This window comes from Fusarium keratoplasticum, chromosome 4 (assembly GCF_025433545.1).
Source record: "Fusarium keratoplasticum isolate Fu6.1 chromosome 4, whole genome shotgun sequence".
Lineage (NCBI taxonomy): Eukaryota > Fungi > Ascomycota > Sordariomycetes > Hypocreales > Nectriaceae > Fusarium > Fusarium keratoplasticum.
Window position 1 is genome coordinate 190,584 of NC_070532.1, and position 24,129 is coordinate 214,712.

Below are 24,129 nucleotides of genomic sequence, written 5' to 3' on the forward strand. Positions count from 1 at the left end.
CTACCTGCGCATTAACATCCATCTGATCAATTGCTTGCCTTCCCTCCTCTACTGTCATTACCCCTCTTTTCTGTAGTCTAGTCCTTTTTTGCCCTCCGGCGCCGGCTTAGTATCTCATTTGCCTCTCGAAGGTCTTTATTCTCAGACCTCAATAAGGCATTCTCATGCATCATTGCCTTAGTCCCCTTAGCAAGCGACTTAAGAGCTCCTAAAATTGACTCTGGGGAGCTACTTTGATGCCTTCTGATTCGTCTATCGAGGTATTCAGACTGAGATTGGGCCTCAAGGACGGTCTTTGGAGTCTTTGACGCCCAAGGGGTCGAAGGGCTAGCTACCTCCTCGGCAGGCGTTGGAGTCCGTAGCTGCACATCAAGCTTCGAGACCACACTTTCCGGGTCAAGAGGAACAAGCCCGGCTCCTCTAAAAAGCCGCCTTGATATTTCTTTCCGTCATAGTGGCCTGATATGCGGCGTAGAAGGCCGGAAAGAACTCAGTCTTTGAAACGTGGGTTATAGAGCATCTGATCAGATGCTCTATTTCTCGACCGTAAGCCTGCTTGAGCAGGTTAAAGTACCCGATATCAAGAGGCTGAAGTAGATGAGACGAATGAGGTGGCATACAAAGCGTGATGATCTTATTTTCCTCGCAATATCTCTCAAAGTCGACGGAGTAGTGACTTTCGTGGCCATCTAGGATCAGAAGACGATAGGAACCAATTGATCGATTGCTTGTACACCGGTCAAAGTGTTTTAGCCACTCGAGACCGATCTCATTATTAGTCCAGCCATTTTGGGTCGTCGCAATAGCCCAATCGCCCGGGAGGTTACTTTCTCGGTACCAGTTGGCGAGGTGATATTGGCCCGCACCGATGATGAACGGCGGGATTGCCCAGCCTTCCGCATTAATCGCTTGGATCACTGTAATCCATTCCCGGTTTCCAGGCTGCACTGATTTTGGCTTTCCACGCCTATCTGTGCCTGTGACGACCATTCCGCTTGTAATTAGACCCATCATAAAGCCAGTCTCATCAAAGTTGTAGATATCAGCGAGGTCGATACCATATTTCGCGATTATGCTCTCCACGAGCCTAAACCAATCGCGAATAATGGTTGGATCTTCGCATTTGGCTCTCTGGTAGTCGTATTTACGAAAAAAACGCGTCTTAACCTCTTCGTGTCGCCTGACGAAGTTATGAGCCCAGCGCTTGCCGACGGGTGACGCGTCGCGGTCGGCGAGCAGTCGGTTGGCCATTTCTTCAACAGCACGCAGTCGGGGGGGGAATCCTCGCGAATCTAGGTCGAGAATGAACTGAACTATGATCTGTTCCTCTAGATCAGATAGTCGGCGTGATTTTGGAATCCAATCGCATCGCGATTGGATTCCCTGTCTGCGACGACGCAGCCTTGGCTCGGAGACCTTATAGATCTTTGCAGCGCGTCGGACGCTTAGTTTTGGGTTATTTTGAAGGGCTTGAAGGGCAAGAAGGGTTTTAGCCTCAGTATTTAGGTCTGACATATTTAGTGGTGGAAAAATCAATTGATCAATTGAAAAGTTAGGTGTAGGAGGGAAAAGTGCGTCGCATACTTGGATGCGTCGCATGCTTATTATGTACGTTAACTAGTTTATCCCTTGGGAAAAGATATAATTATTAAATTAAGGCTAACTAGACCTCTCTAAAGTAGCTATAATAGCTCTAAGATATAAAAAATAGTATTAAAAGCTACTTTAAGTATTAATACTTAAATAATAATAATATATTTAAAGAGAGTATTATAGCTATGCCCTTATTAATACCTTAACCTAAGTAAAGTAAATTTAAGTAATAAGTAAAAAGCTAGTAGCCTAAGCTCTTAGTAACTAGTAATAAGCTTAAATAATCTTATAAGCTTAAGCTAAAGTAAATAAATAACCCTATTTAGTAATAGACTAATTATAAGAATGCTTTTTTATATCTAAGTATATTAATATTAGATATCCTTATTATTCTAGCTATAGTAACTAACTATAAGAGAGTATTTAATCTTATAAAGCTTATAGTTAGCTTATAAAGGCATTCCTTACTTAGATTAAATATTAAGTTAATCTTATTACTAAAGAACTAGATCAGAGGAGGGCATATTACTCTAGGGGGCTTATACTTAAGTAATAAGCTAGTTAGAACCTAGGGCAAGATGCTAAAGCTAGGGATAACTTTATCTAACCTATGATATATTAGATATCTATTAATTAATCAATTAGATCAAATATAGAGGGTAAATTATCAGTTCAGATAAGATTTGGGCCCTAATCTGATTTGATTGATCTGATAGTAGCGCTGGTCATGGGATAGTGGACCGCCGCAATTCGTCAGGTATCACTTATCGTCATCTCAAAATCCAAGAACAAATCCCATCCCTACCTACGGGAGCAAGGTCGGACGATGACGCCACTGTCGAACAATATGGGCAGCAAGATGGAGTGCAGGAGGCTCTGTCTCCCGAAACTGATATCGAGCGAGAAACAAAACGGAAGCGACTCGATAATCGAGTCGAGAAATATGTACCAACATGGATGGATATTGGCGGGTTCTTGGCCGATGTCAACTGGGAGATACGCAGGCTCAAGGCAGCTATCTAAAGTCATTGCAACTATTATCGAATAATTCCTACCTACACACTCAGTCAGACGCGCTCCCACTGCCTATACGTACTACGTGCAAAGGCGAGTAAGCTAAGTACATTCATGAGGGCGAACATGCTGATGGAGGTGGGAGCAATAGGAAGAGACCAGGCGAGAAGAGACCAGTCCAGGGAGGAATAGTCGGGTTTTCTATTCCCCTCAGTTGTCACCTCGGCCACTTATGTGAGAAATACGCTCGTCCTCCATACGGCCAAAGCAAGCAGCATGGTTGAGCTCTGAGGCGCCAATAATTCTCAACCATTCATAACGTACATGATAAGCGAGTGCACCGGACAAGTGAGTGCACCAAAAATCCCTCAACCTACATCACTTCCATTTGATCAATTAATTCTCAACGACCAAACATGCCTTAATTAAATAAAGAAGCTAGATTACTTCTTGCACTTTAAGCCCTTTAAAAATAACCTAAAATTAAAGCTATGACCTACTATAAGACTCTATTAGGTTAACTATTATGCCTTGCGTTATTGGCATAATAGCATTTAGTCTTAGCGTAATACTACTCCTAAATTACGCAAATTATCCGATCTAGAGGAATAGATTATAGTTTAGTCTATTCTCGACCTAGGTTCGCGAGGGTTTCCCCCGCGACTATGTGGTATAAAAGAAATAGCTAATTAATTACTTATTAACTATGATGCGCTACCTATTAATAAGCGCTAGGCTTTTAACTTTATTAAGTAATATAATGAGCTTAAGATATAATTTCTTTATAAATATAATTACTAAGGGGCTAAATATAAAGATCTAGCTAAGATTTAAAAGTAATTTAGGCTTATAAAGAATATAATTATAAATTATAATATTAATCTTATTAATATTTATAACTTTAATAAAGTTAGCTTTTTAATAAATATTATTATAAGTAAAATAGTTATTATAAGCTTTAAAAGATATAAAAAACTATAATTAATATAACCTAGAAATAAGAAATAAATTATTATTATTTAGGCGATTTATATAAAAGGCTAAGTAATCTTATTATTTATTATAGGTATAAGTTAATATTACCTAGCTAATTAGTACTAAGATAATAACCTCTTAGATAACTAAGCTATTATAATATCTCTTAATAATTAGATTAATAATAAGCTAGGGCTTAAGTAATTAATATATTTTAATTAATATATAAATATATAATTAATTAATTATTATTATCTTTTAATTCTTAATAATTATAAAAGTTATTATTCTCTTAAGTTTAAGAAATATTACTAAGTAAATAAGGTTATTATACTTTATATACTACCTTATTTATCTTACCTATTTAAGCTCCTTAAAGTCAGGTACTTTAGCCTACTTAAGAAGGCATATAATTAAGAAATCAAGCATCTAATCCAATGCTTAATAACCTATATTTCTAAGACTAAGTTTTTTCCCGCCTTTTACGCCGCATTCTAGGTCACTATAACGGAGAAAGACATCAAGGCGGCTTTTAGAGGGGCCAGGCTTATTCCACTTAACGCGGAAAGCGTGATTTCAAAGCTTAATATACAGCTATAGACCCCGACGCCGGTTAAGGAGGAGGCCGGCCCCCCTACCACATGGGTTTCAAAGACACCAAAGACCATCCTTGAGGCCGATTCTCAGTCTAAATACCTCGATAGACGAATCAGAAGGCATAAAAGTAGCTCTCTAGAATTAATTCCGGAGGCATTAAAGTCTCTTTCAAAGGGAACAAAGGCAATGATCCATGAGAATGCCTATCAATATCAAGTCGCTCGCTCACAAAGAATCTCGATGATTGTGAACGACCACAACTAGTAGCAGGCTACAACCAGTCAATGACTCATTATACTGCTGCCTGCAAGGCAGCAGTATCTCCATCGGGTATTTAGTTCAGCTCAATTCCGCTCCTTTAGATAGGAAATCAAGAGTCTTTCGTTGCCCGATTCACAGGGGGTCTTCTTCCCGATCGTCGTTCAGTCATCCAAACAATCGTGTCGTGCGACAGGGTGCATCCAGATGGCAGAGCGAAATATCCTTCGCAACGGCGCCCAGCGCTTGATGAGTACGAACGTTATATCCACACTTTTACCCCCGCCGACGACAAATACCAATTCAGCCCTCTTTCTTAGTGGCAGGAGCACAAAATGGAGTATCCGAACCTCTCTCGAATGGCCTCTGACTTGCTGTCTACCGGTATCCCTACAATGTCAGCAGAAACTGAAAGGTCGTTCAGTAGCGCGGGAAAGATGGTTTCACCTTTACGAACTCGTCTTGATCGACACACTATTGGGATGGCGTAGAGCATGCGGTCATGGAGTAGGGAGGGTATTGTCCTACCCTCGTGGTAGTGATAAGTGGGATCGGCGTTAGGGCGTGAAGATCAGAGATATCCGTTGGTCCGAAACAACCAACTGCAATCCAACTGAAACATACTTACCCGGATGTCAATCCAACTGCGAGGAGGTACCAGTTGAGTTGAATTGGTTGATTACGCACTCTGCTCCAGACACGAACCTCTCGAACCTCCGTATCCATGCAGTGGTCCACCCGAAAATGAATGGCATAATCCTCACGGGCAATCTACGGCTAAAACAAAACTCTAAACGGCGAATGTATACTACTCCGTATAATTCTTTGCGAATGGCGTGCCACATGCTGAGATTTTAGGATGAAATGTTAGTAAGACGTGTTGAGATCCGTTGCTTTGACGGATCAATGGCTATTCCGATCCATTGGTGGCTGGGATGTGGATGTCTTCTTGTCTGGTTAGCGCTAGTCTTTCTTCTTCAATACAACACAATATACTCATTTCAACAAGACGCGCAGAAACAAGACATTGACCACGAAACCCAAGCGTGACTGCAATGGCGCTATGACACTTATGTTCGTTTCGTCAATACCAGGCAATTTGCTTAATGTAAACAAGCAATGATATCCTCCTTCGTTGAATTGAGTGTCTCGGCGTACTGTATTAGCTTTGCACGGACGGCCTCAGGAGTACAATCTTCTGGAAGCGGTTCTCTTACTTCCATACCCTCCATCAAATTCCGAAGCTCATTGTAGTATTGAGGAGAGTGGTCTCCATTACCAACTCCTGAGTTGTAAGTCCATCTGAGGTGAACTTCGCAACATTGGGCAATTCGCATGCTTGCTGCAATGTAAGTGGCAACTGAGATCAAGAAGTTAGCTTGCATTCGAGGCGGCCTTAACGGTTCAGTCGGGACCTAGATTGTGGTTACCTTTAGCCCATTTGGTTTCCTGCGTTGTATTTCGAACTGTCTGGATGACCCAGAAAGCCACGCCCACTAATGCTACTATAGCTGGGGCCAAAGACATGGCGTTTTGGAAGATGGTATTGCTCCCGGGGGTTCCAGCTATCCCTTGCGGGCGCATTCTCATGGTTTGGCCGAAGCCGATTCGTGCCGCATTCAGCACTTCCGCCGCACAATCTGTTCTCGCTTTTCTAAAGGCCAGTACAGCGTCTTTGCAAACCGTCACAGTTTTGAAACCAGTCTCGAAGAGCCGGATAAGTTGTTCTGTAGCGTCTCGGTGGAGCTCCATCTGTGGTCGACCTGGGGCTTCAGAGCCAGTGGTTGTCAGTATACCTGCTACATATCTTGGATGGTCCGGACAAGCCTACCAGGAGTTTCTTTCAATATGTTCTCCACGCGCTCCATAGTCTGCACAAAATTTTGGCACCCCTCGCGCGCCATAGAGCCGACCCCGCGACCACGTGCCGACTCGTTTCTCACCGCCTACCACGGCACTGTGATCAGTCGCAAGTCTCAGACATAATTAGGAAGTACCTTAATGAAAACGTACAATCGCCAACAAAATACCATCAGCCACGGCCACTATGGCAGGGCTTTCGACCATATCCTGCACACGTGAAACCCCAAATGTTCCATCGTAGTGGTGCTGGCCTAGAGAGAGAGCAAAGAGCAAGCTGTTGTACCTAAAAATAGAGTTAGACGACCGGATCCAAATGTTGTACGCGTGAGATGCTTTCAGAGGGCATGAGTTACCAAACCGGTTGCCAGTCTCTTATAGATTGGTTGCTTCGAATCGCAGCCAGGTCTCCTTCCATACCCGAGAGCTCCTCGGCTTTGAGTAACTGCATCCATCTGAACATCGCTTGGTACCGAAGTATTTTATTTTGTCCTCTTGGGGCGAGAACCCGCACATGCCGAACTTTGAGAGCATGCCGCAGGCGGTATGACGGGAAGTATCGAAGAACTTTTGGCAGAAACTCTGGAGGGCGGCATCAAGAGTCATCGAATTTTCGTCCGCGATGGTGAGTGATAGCTGTTTGACAAATGTTAGTTAACTAGCTCCAGAGTCTGAATATTTTTGGCTTATGACAGACAAAGCTCGCGATGCAAGCCCCGGAATACTCACCTTCAAAATATTTCCAGTTTGCTCGCCAGCACCCTCCTCGACTCGATGATGCCCATATTTCACAGGGATGCTGGTATGGCCGCCATACAGCTTGTGCAGGAACTCGCCAACAAGCATGTCGACGATTCCAGGGCGATTGGGATTAGAGCACGAAAAACCCTTGATGATAAGGTGATGATTCCAGTCCGTCGTCGCCACCAACTGGGGATTGCGGCCAGGCTGCCCGGCACCGGGCTGGACTTGAACCATGGCCAAATACAGAGCCGACAACCTGTCAGAGCTTGATATGCAGAATCTGTTTTTGAAGGAATACCGGAGTGTCGTTGGAAATCAGAAAGATAGGAAGGTTGACAGGACACCTTCTTCAACAAGACAGGTAGGGAGGGAGGGAGATGGAACGAAAGACCTCGGCAAGAGCCTCAGTAAAAGCAGAATGGGCACTTTGGTAGTTCGCGACCTGGGGCTGTATGCCGCACGCCGCACAAGGCGATGCCGCTAGTTGACAAGACCAGGCATCTGAAGACATTTGCCGCTACGTTTGCTATCAGTGCGCAAGTGGCTTGGAGACGTGCACCAATCAATGTACTATCGGCAGTTCCTTGTCACATATTGTCTCGGCCAAGCTGAGAAGCCGTAAGAAAGTACGCGCTGTAATCCGGCGCTCTAGGTCGTGATTTGCTCCCGAGGCCCCGCTAATCAGTTGCCTTAGGCCGAGCCCTCCGCATCACCAAACACGGCGCGTAATTTAAATACCTGTCACAGTCAACCTTGGTCCGTGGCGCTGAGGCCGCCGACCCGACAACCTAACTCATACTTTGTACATCGGAATCTACGCAATGCCAATCCAGCAACGAGCCGATTCCCCAGATCTGCCCCCCCCCACCCGCTTCGTCGAGTATGGGCTTCGTCCCAAGCTCGAGGCCTCGCGGACCGCAATGCGCGTCTACCTGAGTCTTCTGGCCAGCCAGCGTAGCGGAGATCAGGGCCTTGAGCTACGCATCAGACAACAGTCGGAGATTGTGCTGGAAAATCTGCGCCCCTTGCGAAAAGAGGTGGTGAACATTGGGAGGGATGCCAGAGCCAAGAGGGGACGCACCTGGGGGGTTGGCGCCTGCATGTAAGCCCCTAACTCTCCCAACTTCATCCATTTCGCAGCTCGAAGTCCTGGACTCCTGCAAATTTGTGGCTGTGCTGACGAGCTGAGCTTTTAGCGCATCTCTCGCGCCCTGGATTGCGCCCTGGGTCGCCAACGCCATTTCCCCCGAGGGTGCCGTGCCGTGGCGGACGGAGCATACCTTCAATCGCAACCCCCACCTACTGATGCACAACCTGGCGCTCCTGAGATCGAGATGCAAGTCCACGATCACGTTTGCTCTAGTCGCGCTCGCGGTCTTGTTTATTTCCCGTAACGAGCTCGTGATTCATGCCAGCCGTAGCATCTCAACGAGACTGCAGAGCCTGTGTGCAGGGGTTGAAAGCCGTGATCCTAGTGCGGCAGACGTGGACGACGAAGCATTGGAGGGCTGGGACTGGAAGATACTGTAATGGGGAAGAGAATCATGTCAATTATTACATTCGACAGAAACTAAATGTAGGTAGCCATGATCAAGTACAAGTTCCCTGCAGTAGATGATGCGTCCGTCTGAATCAACAATCTGGTGTTCCCCAATCCTCAGGACCTCATTCAGGGAGTGAAGTCGGTGCAATTCCCATCACCCTGTTAGCGATGTTGCGGGAGGCTGCCTGACCAGCCGCTGCGAACCTTTCGTCGTCGCGTTGAGGAACAGTATTTTGTTGTTTGGCCACAATCGCAGCTCCGACTCCCAGGGCGCCAACAACGGCCGCACCAGCGGCACCGGCTAGAATAGCTGACGAACAGTCGGACTTTTGGACGACGGTCTGAGTGTTATTGCAGCCAAAGGAAACGGTGAACTGTAGCTGGTTTCCGTTCAAATTGCCGGCTTGATTGCCATGGCCCTTCACACCAGACCCGGTGAAAAGCGGAGCGAAGAGTTTTGATATGGCCGACATTTCGTCAGCAGGAGGATGGTCTTTAACGTGAGTGTAAAGTGAGGTTCGAAAAGCTTGAATGGGATGTAATATCAGATTCAGATTGTAGGCGGCAGGTCTTGAATGAGGATGAAAGAGGCTTTAAGTTAGAGAGGGAAGTTAAGGGAAATGCCCGCGGCTAAGCCCCAGCCTGACTACTGAAGGGGTCTGATGTTACGACCCATGTCATGACCCAACACAAGACCAGGCGGTCAGGACTGGCAGGACACGGGATCACGGGTCCCGAGAGCGATACTTCAGCTCGAGATACCCGATCCTAGCCCGGAGACAGCGCGAGAAAGTTTGTAATATCCTATACCTCATAGGAATGAAAAGAGATCTCTAATGCGATCATCAAGATCGTAGGAAAAGTCTCATGAGACTAGGCAGATCACAAGAGATTCCTGGTATAGCACTAACCTTAAGATATAGCACCTCTATTTCTCTGATCAATAGAGTGCGTAGAAGTGATCAACGGATCCCTGATTGCAGGTAACGCGACTTTGCATGCAGAGGTACCATAGGTATTGTCCTCGGAATGAGCGCCCGGTGCCTCGTGCATACGCGTGCTGGGCAAGGGCCACGGACATCCGACAAGATATTTAGGTCAGGCCCATCCGTAGAGCCTGGTCGTCTTCTACTGATACGCAATCCTTCTCTGGCTCGGCTGGTTGGTAGCCAGGACGAGTCCAGGGCCCAGCGACCTGTTGAATATGTGGGGTGTCACGTGTGGGTCAAGGATCTAAAGATTAAAAGCAGGTCCTTCAGGGGCAGATACTTAACGAGAACACGAACACAACAAGAATACACTGATTCAACCAATGGATCGAATACACGCACTGTCTGACACGATCCGCCCGTCGCGGCTCGCCCATAGTACCGTGCCGGTAGCAGCTCGCGGCACTTAGTCGTATAATCTAGCTGCGCCCCCCGCTGACTCCTTGCCCTAGTATCTATGAAAAACGTCGGCTAAGCTACTAATATTTGTTTTATATAAGGGAATTTTTTTATGCTGGTAAACTATAGGACAGCTAATATTTTTTTTCTTAATTAGCTAATATTTTTTAAAAAATAGAGTTCTAATAAGGTTAGGGTTTAGAAAATGAGATATATATAAGTTTAATTAATAGAGATTTTAGAAATAAAGTTCTTTTTTTTATATTTTATTTTCTTATTTTTCTAGAATTATTTAAAGAGAAAATAAAATAATTTTAATAAAGTAATTAATATAATTAATATATATAATACATAAGCTATATAGATAAGTAAGTTATATAAAAATCCCTTAACTTATATCTTTCTTATTTAATTAATTAATTCTTAATAACCTAATATATTATAGTTTAATAAAGAGGCTAAAACCTTCTAGCTCTTTATACTTATTTAAAGAACCTAAAACTTAGTTTCTAAGATATTATATTAATCTATTAAGTTAATTATAATGCCCTCTATACCTAATATAATAATATCTAAGCATAAGCTAATATAATTCCTAAATTATATAAGCTATTTAATCTAAAAAAATAAATCTTTATTTAGTTTATTTTTAAGTTAGATTTATAAGAATTGCCCTCTTAGCGATATAATATTAAAAATATAATTAATTAATTACTTATTAATCGTAATATATTACTAATTAGTATATATTAGGCTTTAAACTTTATTAAGTTATACTTAAAGATTAAAATATTTTTAAAAAAAAATATAATTACTAAAGAGCTGAGTTTAAAAATATATTTAATATTTATAATTAATTTATATTTATAATAAATATATTTATACAATATAATAATAAATTAAATACTTTATATAACTTTAATAAGATTAGCTTTCTTATAAATATAATTATAAATAAAATAATTATTATAAGTTTAAAAAGGTATTTAAAGCTAAAATTAATATAACTTAAAAATATTATAACTTAATACACTCCGCGGCTACGTGACTAGGAAAAAGATCTACTATATTAGCTAATTATAATAGAATTATTATAAATTATACTAAGATATTAAAATCCTGCTATAATGCCTAATAAACTTATAACTAAACTATAACTAATAACTTATAATTTACTATAAGCTAAGTTAATTATATAAGTATATAAAATATACTTCTTAGTACTTTCTTATATATTAATTACTTTAGCTATTAATATAACTTAATAATACTTAATACCTTTAAGTATATTATTAGAAATAATTTATATACTTTATTTAAAATAATAATAATAATCCCTTACTAATATAAACCTAATATAACTAATTTATCTCTTAAAAACTATATAATTATTATATATTAATAGCTTTTATTTAATAAATTACTTATATTATCTTAAATAATATTAAATAAAATAATTACTTTAGCTACCCCTATTAATAATAACTAATAAGTTTTATTTACTAATTATTTACCTATGCCTATTATTCCCGCCCTAGCTAATTAAAATAAGAATATAAATAATATAAATAGCTCTAATAATAAGAATATTAAGTAAGTTTAAGCCTAGATTATTACTATAAGCGCTAAAATAAATAATATATATAACCTTATTAAGAGAATAAGTAAGAACTAATATATCTAAAACGCGGAGTACTTAAATAATATCTAGACTATTAGTAATATAATAATTATTACTATAAATTAAAAAGATATAAGAGAAATCCTAATATTAAACCTCTTAGAACCTTTTAATAAAACTACTTATAAGCTATTTATATTTCTTACTTAACTAAAGGCATTTATAATATATTACTTAATATAATTTACCTTAGTCTTTAATAAGGTCTAATATGTTATAAAAAGATTTAAAAGCTATATAGCTATATAATTTAAACTTATTATTAAAAGATACTTTATAATTCTAGCTAGCTAATAATTACCTTATATTTATTACCTCTACTAAAATAATAAAGCCTTTAAAATAGCACTTTAATAAGCTTTTAAAATAATTAATAAAAAAATATAAGCTAAAAGAGAAGTTAAGAAACTTAAATAAACTTAATTTACCTTAGTATATAAAACTAAGTACCTCTAATTTACCTTAAAGCTTAATTAAAATTAAAAACCCTTAATATGTTTTTTCTTTAATAAGCTTAAAAAAGAAATATAAAGAAAACTCTATAAAGAAAAATAACTTAATAATCTTACTAATTATATTAATAAGGTAATTAAAATTAATAACTTATAATTCTCTTAAAAGAAGCTTTAAAACCCTAGGTTTAATAGCAATAAGATTAATAACCCTCGCTTTAACTTAAACTAAGATAAGAAAAGAATAATATAATACCTTATATAATATCTAAGTAGGCCTAATAGAGCTAAGAGCCGCCCTATAAGGATATAAACTTCTTAAATATTATTATTACTATAAATAAGGCTATAAGGTAAATAAATATAAAAAGAAATAATAAGATATTAAAAAAGGTATTATTAATTAAGGCTATAATAGCCCCGCCTAAAAGGTAAAAAGTAATTAAATATTATTAAATAAAACTATAAACTATAAATAGCTATTTATATTATTAAAATACTTAAGATATTATATAATAAATATAATATTATAATAAATAAAAAATAAAACCTTTATTAACTAAAGCTAATAAAGAAATAGTCTATAGCTAGGTAAGATATATAGCTAAACTATAAGAGAAAAATAAAAATATATAATAAAAACTATTCCTTAACTTAATAACATAAATAAACCCTAAATTAAGTAATATAAGCTAATAAATAGTTATTAATATAATAACTAAGAAGCCTAAATAAAAAGAAATATAAGTATTAATAAAATAAAAATAATAGCCCCCCTTAATATTAATAAAATAAAAAGACTTTAAAAAGGCTATAATAAAGAGATTTAATTATAAGAAATAGGTTATAAGATATATAACTATATTACCCTATATGCCTTTATTATATACTAAAGGGATTATTAATAAAATAACGCTGCGCGATAGAACTATAGCATATGCCTATAATATTAACTAAAAGTATTATAAAAATATAATAAAATATATAAATAATAAAGAAATAAATATTATAAGCTATTATATATAGATTAAATCTCTAAAAGAGATATTAAAGGACTCATTTAAGCTAACTTTAATAATAATATAATAAAACTCTAATAGAAACTCTAATAAATATAAAAAGATTAATAATAAAAAAAATAAAAAGACTAATAAAGAATTATAAAAAAAAAACCTTACTTATAGCTATATAATAAAAATAATAGTTAATATTAAAATAATATATATAAATAATATATATAAATAATATAGGAATATATATATATAATATATATATAAGAAATCTATATCTAAATATATTATAAGGAATTAGTTAAAAACTTATAATATAAAAAAATATTATTTAACGCCTAGGATAATATATAAATATATTTAATATATAAGAAATACTTTAATATCTTATAGATATCTTATTATTATTATTAATATAAAAAATATAAAAAGAATAAATAAAAATAAAAATATTTTCTTAGTATTATATTAGCTTAGCTAAATAATAAGCCTTATATATAAGATAAATAAAAGGGTACTATATATTTTACTAATATAACTTTATTAATATTATATATATATAATATTATAAATACTTATATTAAGCTATCTAAAAGTATAAATAAATAATTTATAAAGGTTTAAGATTAATAAAAATAAATTAATTAAAAAGAATAAAAAAAACTAAATAATATCTAATATAAAATAAAATAAAATAATAATAAAAAGCTATTAATAATAATAAAATAACTTAAAGAATAATTATAATTATAAAGTATATAAAAATAATAAATATAAATTTAATTACCTTAGCTATATTATTAAATAATTTAAAAAACTAAATATCTTATTTAATTAAGTATAATAAATAAATAAATATAAGGATATATTACCTTAAAAAGCCCTATATTTTATAAATAAAGTAAAGAAGTAATAATACTTAAAACTAAAAGTATAAATTAAGGGAAAATAATTAAGTACTTTAATAAATAATAAAGCTAAGTAAAATTATATTAAGTTAATAATAATAAATAGGCTTAAGTTATTATAAAAGTATAAATAAGAGCCTTATTTAATTATTAACCTAAAAAGAACCCCTTTTAATTATAATAATAAAGTTATTAATTATAAGATTAATTACCTTAAGGTTTTTATTAAAAAAAGAAATTAAGAAATTTTATTTAATATTATATTAAATAAATAATATAACCTTATACTTAGGTACTTATAGTTATAATATTATAACTTATATTCTAATTAGAGGATTAATTAAATACTTTTTTTTAATAATAAGGTACCCATTATAATAAATAATAACTTAAATATAAGATTTTAAACTTTTATTAAGATAAATAAAATAATTAAATAAAAGTAAATATAAGATATCTCTTTATTTATAAAGATAAAATATAAATGTCTTAATAAATAAAAATAATAATAATAAAAAATAATTATTAAAATTATATAATAATTTTATAGACTTAAAGATAATCTTAAGTAATTAAAGAAATTACTTAATAACCTAGAGAGAAAAGAAATTAACTTAAAATCTATTATATTAATATAAAATCTATAAATAATTCTTTATAAAAAAACTTAAAATAGGCCTATTAAAATATATATATTATAACTTAGAAATCAAGTTTATTAATAAAAGATAACCTAGCTTTAGTAAACCTTGTTTACTTAATAAGATATAGCTATTAATATTAAAAAAATATATTAAAGATATATTATAAAAAACCTATATAAAGGAAAATAAGTTATTTACTAAATATTTTATTATATTAATTATTAAAAAAAATAATAAGTTTTAATTTTATATTAATTTTAATATACTTAATATTATTATAATTAAAGATTAAATATTGTTATCTTTTATTAATAAGCTAAAAACTTAATTTTTTAAAATAAAATATTATATTATATTTAAGCTTAAAAGAACTTATAATCTTATTTAAATTAAGAAATAATATAAATAAAAAACTACTTTTTATATTAAGTATAAATTATTTAAATACCTTATTATACTTTTTAACCTTATTAATATATTTATTATATTTTAAGAAATAATTAATAATATATTATAAGAATACTTAAATATATTTATTATATATTATTTAAATAATATTCTTATTATTTTTTAAAAAAAATATATATATAAAATATATCTATAAGCTATTATAAATATTATAAGATATTAAGTTATTAATAAAACCTAAGAAATATAAATTTTATACCTTAAAAGTAAAATTCCTTAGATATATTATCTCTTATAATAAGATATATATAAACCCTAAAAAAGTCTTAGTGATTTAATATTAGAAGAAACTAATTAATATTAAGGAAATATAAGCCTTTTTAAGATTTATTAATTATTATTATAAATTCTTTAAAGCTTTTAGTAAAGTAATAATATTATTAATATAATTTTTGAAAAAAAATAAAATCTTTATAATAAAAATAATAACTAAATAAGGCTTTAAATAAATTAAAAACTTATCTTAAGGAAATTAATACTTAAAATATTTAATTTATCTTAATAAATTAAACTTAAATAAATACTTCTAACTTTATATTAAGCGCCTAAATTATATACTAAAATTATAAAAGATTCTTATATTTAATTATATTATATTCTTATAAGCTATATAAAATAAAACTTAATTATTTTAATTATAATAAAAAATTCTTTATAAGTATTAATACTTTTAAAGAGTTTTAATATTATATTCTTAGAAATAAATATTAAATTGAGAGATATATAAATTATAAAATATTACTTATTTTAAGAAAACTTAAAAACTTAATAAATAATAATTATCTTATATTAAATACTTCTTAGAATTTAGTTATATTATTATTTATATTAAAAGCTTAAAAAATAATAATATTAATACTATTAATAAATAACCTAACTTAGATATTAAAAAGATTAAAATAAAAAGATAGTTATTATATTTTATATTAAAAAGATATCTTAAATAAAAAACTATTATATAAATATAATAATTAATACTCTTATTTAAATACCTTATATTTATTAAGAGGTATAAATATTAAGTTATAGATTTTATTAATATATATAAGAATATTAATAAAGAAAAAATAAGCTCTAGATATATAAAGATAAAGTTTTAATCCCTAATAAGGTATTTTAAATTATTTTTAATTATTATAACTATTAAGTTAAATAATATAAGAATATAAATAAAATAACCTAAGCTATATAATAATAAGGTAAATAAAATTAATAATTAATAATTCTCTTAAAAAAAGCTCTAAAACTCTAAGTTTATTAATAATAAAGTTAATAACCCTTATTTTAATTTAAACAAAGGTAAAAAATAATAATATAATATATTATTTAATATATAAATAAGTTTTATAAAACTAGGGGCTACTTATTCAGGGTAAAAGCCTATTAAGTATAAAAGGAAGATAATAAGATATTAAGAAAAGATATTATTAGCTAAAGCTATAATAGCCCCTTTTAAAAAGTAAAAAATAATTAAATAATACTAATTAAAACTATAAATTATAAATTATTACTTAAATTACTAAAATTTTTATAATAATATAAAATAAATATAATGTTATATTAAATAAATATAGAAATTTATATATACTATATAAGAAATTTAGTTATACTTAAAGAAGTTATATTATTAAAAACCTAAAAGCAACTCCTAATATATAATAAAAACTACTTTTAGAGCTTAATAAATAAGCTATAATTATAAAAGTAAAAAAATAAATTTACTAAATAATTATAATATTTTAATATATTAAAACTTAATAAAAAGAACTAATAATATTAACTTAGTATCTCTTATTAATAGCTTAAAAATAAGCTAATTACTAAGAAGCTAATATAAAAAGATTTAATTATAAGTAATAAGTAATAAGTTATAATAAGTATTTTATATTATTATTTATTATATATTAAAAGGACTATTAATAAAATAACTTAGTAAAATAAAATAATATTTTATATTTCTAATATTAGCTTAAAGTATTATAAGAATATATTAAAATATATAAATAATAAAAAAAGAAATATTATAAATTATAATATATTAAGTAAATTACTTTAAAATATATAAAAGGCCTTACTAATACTAATTTTAGAAGTAATATAATAAAACTCTAAAGAGAACTTTAATAAGTATAAGAAAAGTACTATTAAAGAAATATAAAAACCTAATAAAGAGCTATAAAAGAAACATTAAAATATCTAATAAGTAAGCGATATACTTAAGTAAGTAATATATTTTCCCCTCTTATATCTAACTTTTTATTTTAATAATTTATATTTAATGATAAAATATATTATAATTAAATATTAAGGCTAAAACCCTTCTTACCTTTTAAGCCCTTTAAAATAACTTAAATATAAGTATTTAAAAGGCTATAAAGACCTACTAAGTTACTAAGCTAAAGCTATATTAGTAATAAAATAATATTTAATATTAATATAATACTACTATGAATTTATATAAGCTATTAGATCTAGAGGAAGAGATTTTTATTTAGTTTATTTTTAATTTAGATTTATAAAGATTTTTCTCTTAGCTTTATAATATAAAAGAAATAACTACTTAATTACTTATTAACTATAATATATTATAAATAGGTATATACTAGGCTTATAACTTTATTAAGTAATACTTAGAGCTTAAAATATATTTTTTTTAATATTATAATTATTAAGGAGCTAAATATAAAGATTTATTTATTATTTATAATTAATTTATATATATAATAAATATAATTATAAAATAAAATATTAATATAAGAGATATTTATAACTTTAATAAGATTAATTTCTTTATAAGTATAATTATAAGTAAAATAATTATTAAAAGTTTAAAAAGGTATATAAAGATAAAATTAAGATAGCTTAAAAACTAAGAATAAATTATAATTATCTAAGTAATTAATATAAGAAACTAAGTAATTTATTTATTTATTATTAGCATAGGCTAGTATTACCTCGCTAATTAATACTAAGATAATAACTTACTAGGTAAGTAAGTTATTATAATAACTTAAAATAGCTAAACTAATAATATAATTAGTTTAAAGTAAATAAAGCACTTTAATTAATATATAACTAAGTAAGTAAATAATTATTATTATTTTTTAATTCTTAATAGCTATAAAAATTATTACTTTATTAAATTTAAGAAATATTATAAAAAAAAAAGAAATTATTTAACTTTATATATTACTTTATTTATTTTATTTATTTTATTTATTTTATTTATTTTATTTATTTTATTTATTTTATTTATTTTATTTATTTTATTTATTTTATTTATTTTATTTATTTTATTTTATTTTATTTATTTTATTTATTTTATTTATTTTATTTATTTTATTTATTTTATTTATTTTATTTATTTTAATATTTTAATATCTTTAAATAAGCTTATAATTAAAAAAACTTTTTTTAATTTAATATTTTATAACTTATATTTTAAAAACCACCTTTTTTTTAATTTTTTATATTTATATATAAGGCTATTATAATAAAAAGAAATATTAAAGAGGCTTTTATAAGAGCTTATTTTATTTCCTTTAACTTAAAAACTATAATTTTAAAGCCTAATATATAGCTATAAACTCTAATACCTACTAAGGAGAGATCTAAGCCCTTAACCCCTTAGGTCTTAAGGACCTTGAGGGTTATATTTAAGGCTAGACTTTAATTTAAATACCTTAAAAGACAAATTAAAAGGTATTAAACTAGCTCCTTAAAATTAATTCTTAAAGTCCTAAGGTTCCTTAAGAAATAAAAGTAATTATATATTAAGTTATTTTATTAATTACTAAGAATAAAAACCTTTAAGAGATAAATAAAATACTTATTTAATATTAAAAAATAAAAAAAAGTTAATTATAAGAAAAAAGAGCTATAATAATAAAAAAGAAATAATTAATTAAATAAATATTAATATATAAGAAATAATTAAGTAAATAAATATTAATATATAAGAAATAATTAAATTATTAATAAATAATACTTAAGAGAAATTAAAATAATTAGAGATTTAATATTATAATATTTAAAATTAAATTTATTAAAATTTAAGGACTTATTAAGTAATAATTAGGATATTTAATAAGAAATATAATAAATACTTTTAATTAATTAATTAATTTTAATAGCCTTAAGAGCTAAAAATAAAATAAAGTAAGGTTTTTATAATAAAATATAAATTAGATATAATTATAACTTTATAGCCTCTATATAAATTAGATATAATTAAGATTTTATTATAATAAAAGGAAATAAGAATTTTACCTAGGGATATAAAAATTAACTAAAAAAACAAAGTAATATAAAGAAAATAATAAAGAAATAAATATATAAAAAAGTAAGAGGGCTAATATAACTAAGGATTTAATATTTTAATATTTATAATAAGCCTAGTTATAATATAAAGACCTCTTAGCTAGTAATTAAAATATTTAAGAAAGAATATAATAAATAGTTTTAATTAATTAAATAGTTTATAATATTTTTATTATAATTTTAATCTTATAAGTTAAGAAAAATAACTAACTTACTTATATAGCTAACTTACTTATATAGCTAACTTACTTATTATATATATTATAGTCCGTAGTATTAAGTATATACTTATTACTACCTTTAAAAGATATAACTCTAATATAAGAAAACCTAATATAAATAATTAAAAAGATATAGTACTTAAGGGGAAATTTAAAAAGATATAAAAACGCTTTGTTATATAGTTTATATTTATTTTTCTTAGTTTTACTTAGCCTATATATTATTAGATAATAGATCTTAACTTACTAAGCCTAAAACCAAGGTAAAGGTTTAAGTTATAAGTAGAGGATTATAATATAATTACTATAACTAAAAAGCTACTTAAAGGTTTATAAACTAAGCCTAATAGTATATTTAAAGGAGTTCTTTAATATTTAGAAATTTCAAGCTAGTACTACTATTTTTAATAAGGGATTTTAAATATATTAAAGCTCTTAATTTCTAATTAAATAACTAACTAAAGATAATCTATTTTATACTTTCTTTAGATATAGTTATATTTATTAGCTATAGTAGGGTTTTCCTTATGATTTATTTTATCTTTATCTTATTTCATTATATTAATTACTAGTAATATTAATACTTAGTACCTTAGTTTCTAGTCTATATACCCTTCTTAGATCTAGTATTAGGTTTATATATAAGAAAACTTAACTAATATACCTTTACTAGCTTTTATGCCTCTGGTATTAATTTTTTAGTTACTTTAAATAAGGAGTAGGTTAATTAGCTTAATTTCTAAAATAGAAGAGATATTACTTAATAATAACCTATAGAGAGATAATTAAATTAAACCTGGCCTATAGATATATATAAGATAGTAGGCCTTAATAGCTAGATTAGGGTAAAATCATAGATTAAGGATAGGTCTCTAATAGGTATAAGACCTTAACTTACTTAGCCTTTAATAATAGCTTAGCTATAGAGCTTTTAGGAAGTCCCTATATATATAATATCTAGCTAGGGTTATCCTAATTAGTTAATAGCTTTAATAGCTGCCTTATATTCTTATAATTATTTCCTCTTTAAAGATCTTAGTCACTAAGATCTTAAAGTAAATAAAAAAGCTTTAAAGTATTTCTTTTAAGTTTTTTAATTTATAAATAAGCTTTAATAAAAGCTTTTTAATATATTACTTTTATTATTTAAGATTAGTTTTTATTTTCTTTTAATTATAATATAAATAGTTAAATATACTTTATTAGTCTTTTAATATTAATAGCTTTATTAAAGCCTTATCTTTACTTTAGTATATTAATACTTATTAAATAAATAATATTTATTACTTAGTATATTATATTTTAATTTCTTTTATTATAATAATAACATTTAATCTTTTAATTATAGTTTTTTTTATATATCTTATTTCTCTTTAATAATATATTAGCTTTTTTTTATAATATTTATTTTTAATAGTATTACTTCTATCCTTAGGTATTATTATATTTTTAATAATAATATTAATTTTATTAATTAACAAGCTAATAATTACTTATATTTTAATTCTCTTATTAATATTTATAAAAATATTTACTTAGTATATATTATTAATATTAATAATATTAATAATATTACTTATACTTATTATAATTATTATACCTATAAATATAATACTATAAGTTCTCCTAATTAATTTATTAACTTTATATTATTAACCTTAAGCTTAGATTTCTAATAAGCTCCTTAATATTATTTAGGAATATTAAAACTTTTATATTACCCTCTAAGAGTATTACTTAAATACTTTTAATCCTTTAGTAAATATTAACTTAATACCTTCTTTTATTATTATTTAGCGCTATATTATTACCCTTAATAATTATATAATTACTTAAAATAATATTAAGGATTAATATATTAACCTAATTAAGAATATTAATAATTAAATAATAGTTAGCTATTAGCTCGCTAAGCCTATTTTTACTTATAAGCTTTAATCTAGTTATATTCTTATAAGTATAAATCTCTTTTTTTTTATCTTATATTTCTTAGTAACTTAATATATAGGCTTAAGTTTATATTAATAAGACTAAGATCTATAGTCTTATTAATATTACTTAGCTTATCTATGCCTATAATAATACTAAGCCTTATTCCCTTTATTATATATTAGTTTACTTTCTATTTACTAAAACTATAGCTATCCCTAGTAAAGAGAGAGCTTATTATTTTTATTATAATTTACCTCAGCTACTTACTATATATGCCCTTATTAATATTTTAACTAATACTCTTATTATTACTTATATTATAATATATATTAATACTTTTTTAATTTCTTATAATATTAAGCGCCTTATTAATAATAATAATAATAATAATAATAATAGTAATAGTAATAATAATAGCTTTAGTAGTAATTTATTATTTATTTTTTTTATTTCTAAGAGAGTTTATATTACTTAGCCCATTGCTTATAATAGGGCTAAGGCTAAAGGTAAGGGGCTAATAAACCTTAGGCCTTTTAATATTAATAACTTTAATATTAATTTTTTTAACTATTAAATAATTATTTTTAATTATAATTTATTTTTTATAGTTTTTAACTTATACTTAATAATAGCTTAATAATACTTATTTTCTTATAATTTTATAAAATTATAACTTTTAGTATTTATTTTTATTATTTAAGTCTCTTTTATAATTAATACTTTTATTTTTTATAAATACCTTATTAAGGTATTAATTATTATTTTTATATTTTCTAAGTAATAATTAGGCTCTTATATATTATAATTTATTAGCTAGCCCTTTTATTTAATAAGGTAAAATAATACTTTATTAATAAGCTTATAATTTATTACCTTTTTACCTCTTACTTATTAGGCATAGCCTTAAGCTTTATTAAGGCTTTTAGTATTATAATATTATTTAATTAATTATTTTATAATTTAAGAAATAATATATTAAATATATTATATATATATTAATAGGTTTCTAATAGTTTTATAATATAAGCTTATTTATTATGCCTTATAAGGCTTTTAATTTTAATAAATCTTAGAGCTAATTTAAAATATTTAAACCTTTAATTATTTATAAATACTTTAATATATTATCCTTAATAATATACTTAGAGCTTATACCTAATATTATAATATTTATATTAAGATTCTAAAATATAATATTAGTAATCCCTTATTAGCTTATATACTTAGCTAAGTATCTCTAAGCGCTTAGTAATATTAGATATTTAGTTTTATCTCTAAAGAGATATATTTAATATACCTTAGGTAATATATATATAATACCTTATTAAGAGTAATTCTAATTATTAAGTATTAATTATAATTATATATAAAGGTAGCCTCTAAGAGTTATATTACTTAATAAGTAGGCTTATTTTTTATATATACCCTTAGGTATTTCTTTAATATTTAATATATTTATTTTATTTATTTATTTATCTATAAGTAATAAATAATTAATATTTAATAAAATATTACTTTTTTTTTTTAATTTATTTAAAATTTATTAATAATAAGCTTATTTTTATTACTTTTAATACCTTTAGATATATTAAAATAGCTTTTTATATACTTATATTTTATTAGAGAAATAAAATATACTATACTATATAGCTAGATCTTCGCGTGTTTTCCTTTTATAACCTTTTTAAAAAAGAGATCTTATGTATTATCTTATAATCTTAATAATATAAAAAATAATAAGGGCAAATAATTAATTAATAGTAATAATAATTACGCTAAGGAAGAAAGCCTAAAGCTCCCCTTTCTTATTATAACTATTAAAGAAGATAATAATAATTAGAGGCCGCGGCCTCTAACCTTTTTCTATATATAAGAAATTACCTAATAGCCCAAAATAGCTTAATACTTATTTTCCCTAACTCATAGCTCCCCACGAGGCTTTAATACTTATCCTTATAGTCTTAAAAGCCTTATTAAACTTATCCCCCCCTATTTTATATATTATTCTTATTATGCCTTACCTAGCGCCGCGCCTATTATATAACTATTCTAGATTAATTAATTAAGTATCCCTACTCTTTTATTATTTCTTTATCCTCTCGTCTTAGCTCTCTTTTAATATTATAATAGGTATCTAAGACTAAGTAGTAATAGCTAGAATCTTATCCTATTATAAGGGTCTTATTATCCCACTAGGGAGGTAAATAGCATAATTACTAATTAGTAATTATTATATAGGCTAGCTATATATTATATTAAGCTAACTTTTTTCCCTTAGGTTAATTAATATAATTTTTATTCTTACCTTAATTACCTTCTATTTTAATATAGCTTTCTTATTAATCTTATAGTCTAAGTAAATAAAATCTTTAGCTTTATAAATATAAGGTCTTTCTTTAATAATAAAAAGATACCTATCTCTAATTTAACCCTATTTATAATTAATTATTATTTAATTAGATAAACCTAGTAGCTTTTATCTTATAGTTATATCTTTTATACCCTTAGATAAAAAGGGGCT

General features: G+C 28.2%; 2 protein-coding genes across 2 annotated transcripts; one reads left to right on the forward strand and one right to left on the reverse strand.

Annotated features, from left to right (window-relative positions):
• Nucleotides 1-5,540: 5,540 nt before the first annotated feature.
• Nucleotides 5,541-7,143, reverse strand: NCS57_00514600 (uncharacterized protein; the record flags this gene model as incomplete). Its single annotated transcript, XM_053055081.1, has 7 exons — nt 5,541-5,797; nt 5,868-6,206; nt 6,269-6,383; nt 6,451-6,583; nt 6,654-6,752; nt 6,812-6,933; nt 7,027-7,143. 7 exons carry the CDS (start codon nt 7,141-7,143, stop codon nt 5,541-5,543), a joined length of 1,182 nt encoding a protein of 393 aa, XP_052914036.1.
• Nucleotides 7,144-7,811: 668 nt separating this feature from the next.
• On the forward strand, nt 7,812-8,571 carry NCS57_00514700 (uncharacterized protein; the record flags this gene model as incomplete). Its single annotated transcript, XM_053055082.1, has 2 exons — nt 7,812-8,143; nt 8,238-8,571. Exons 1-2 carry the CDS (start codon nt 7,863-7,865, stop codon nt 8,569-8,571), a joined length of 615 nt encoding a protein of 204 aa, XP_052914037.1. The 5' UTR covers nt 7,812-7,862.
• Between the last annotated feature and the right edge of the window lie 15,558 nt (nt 8,572-24,129).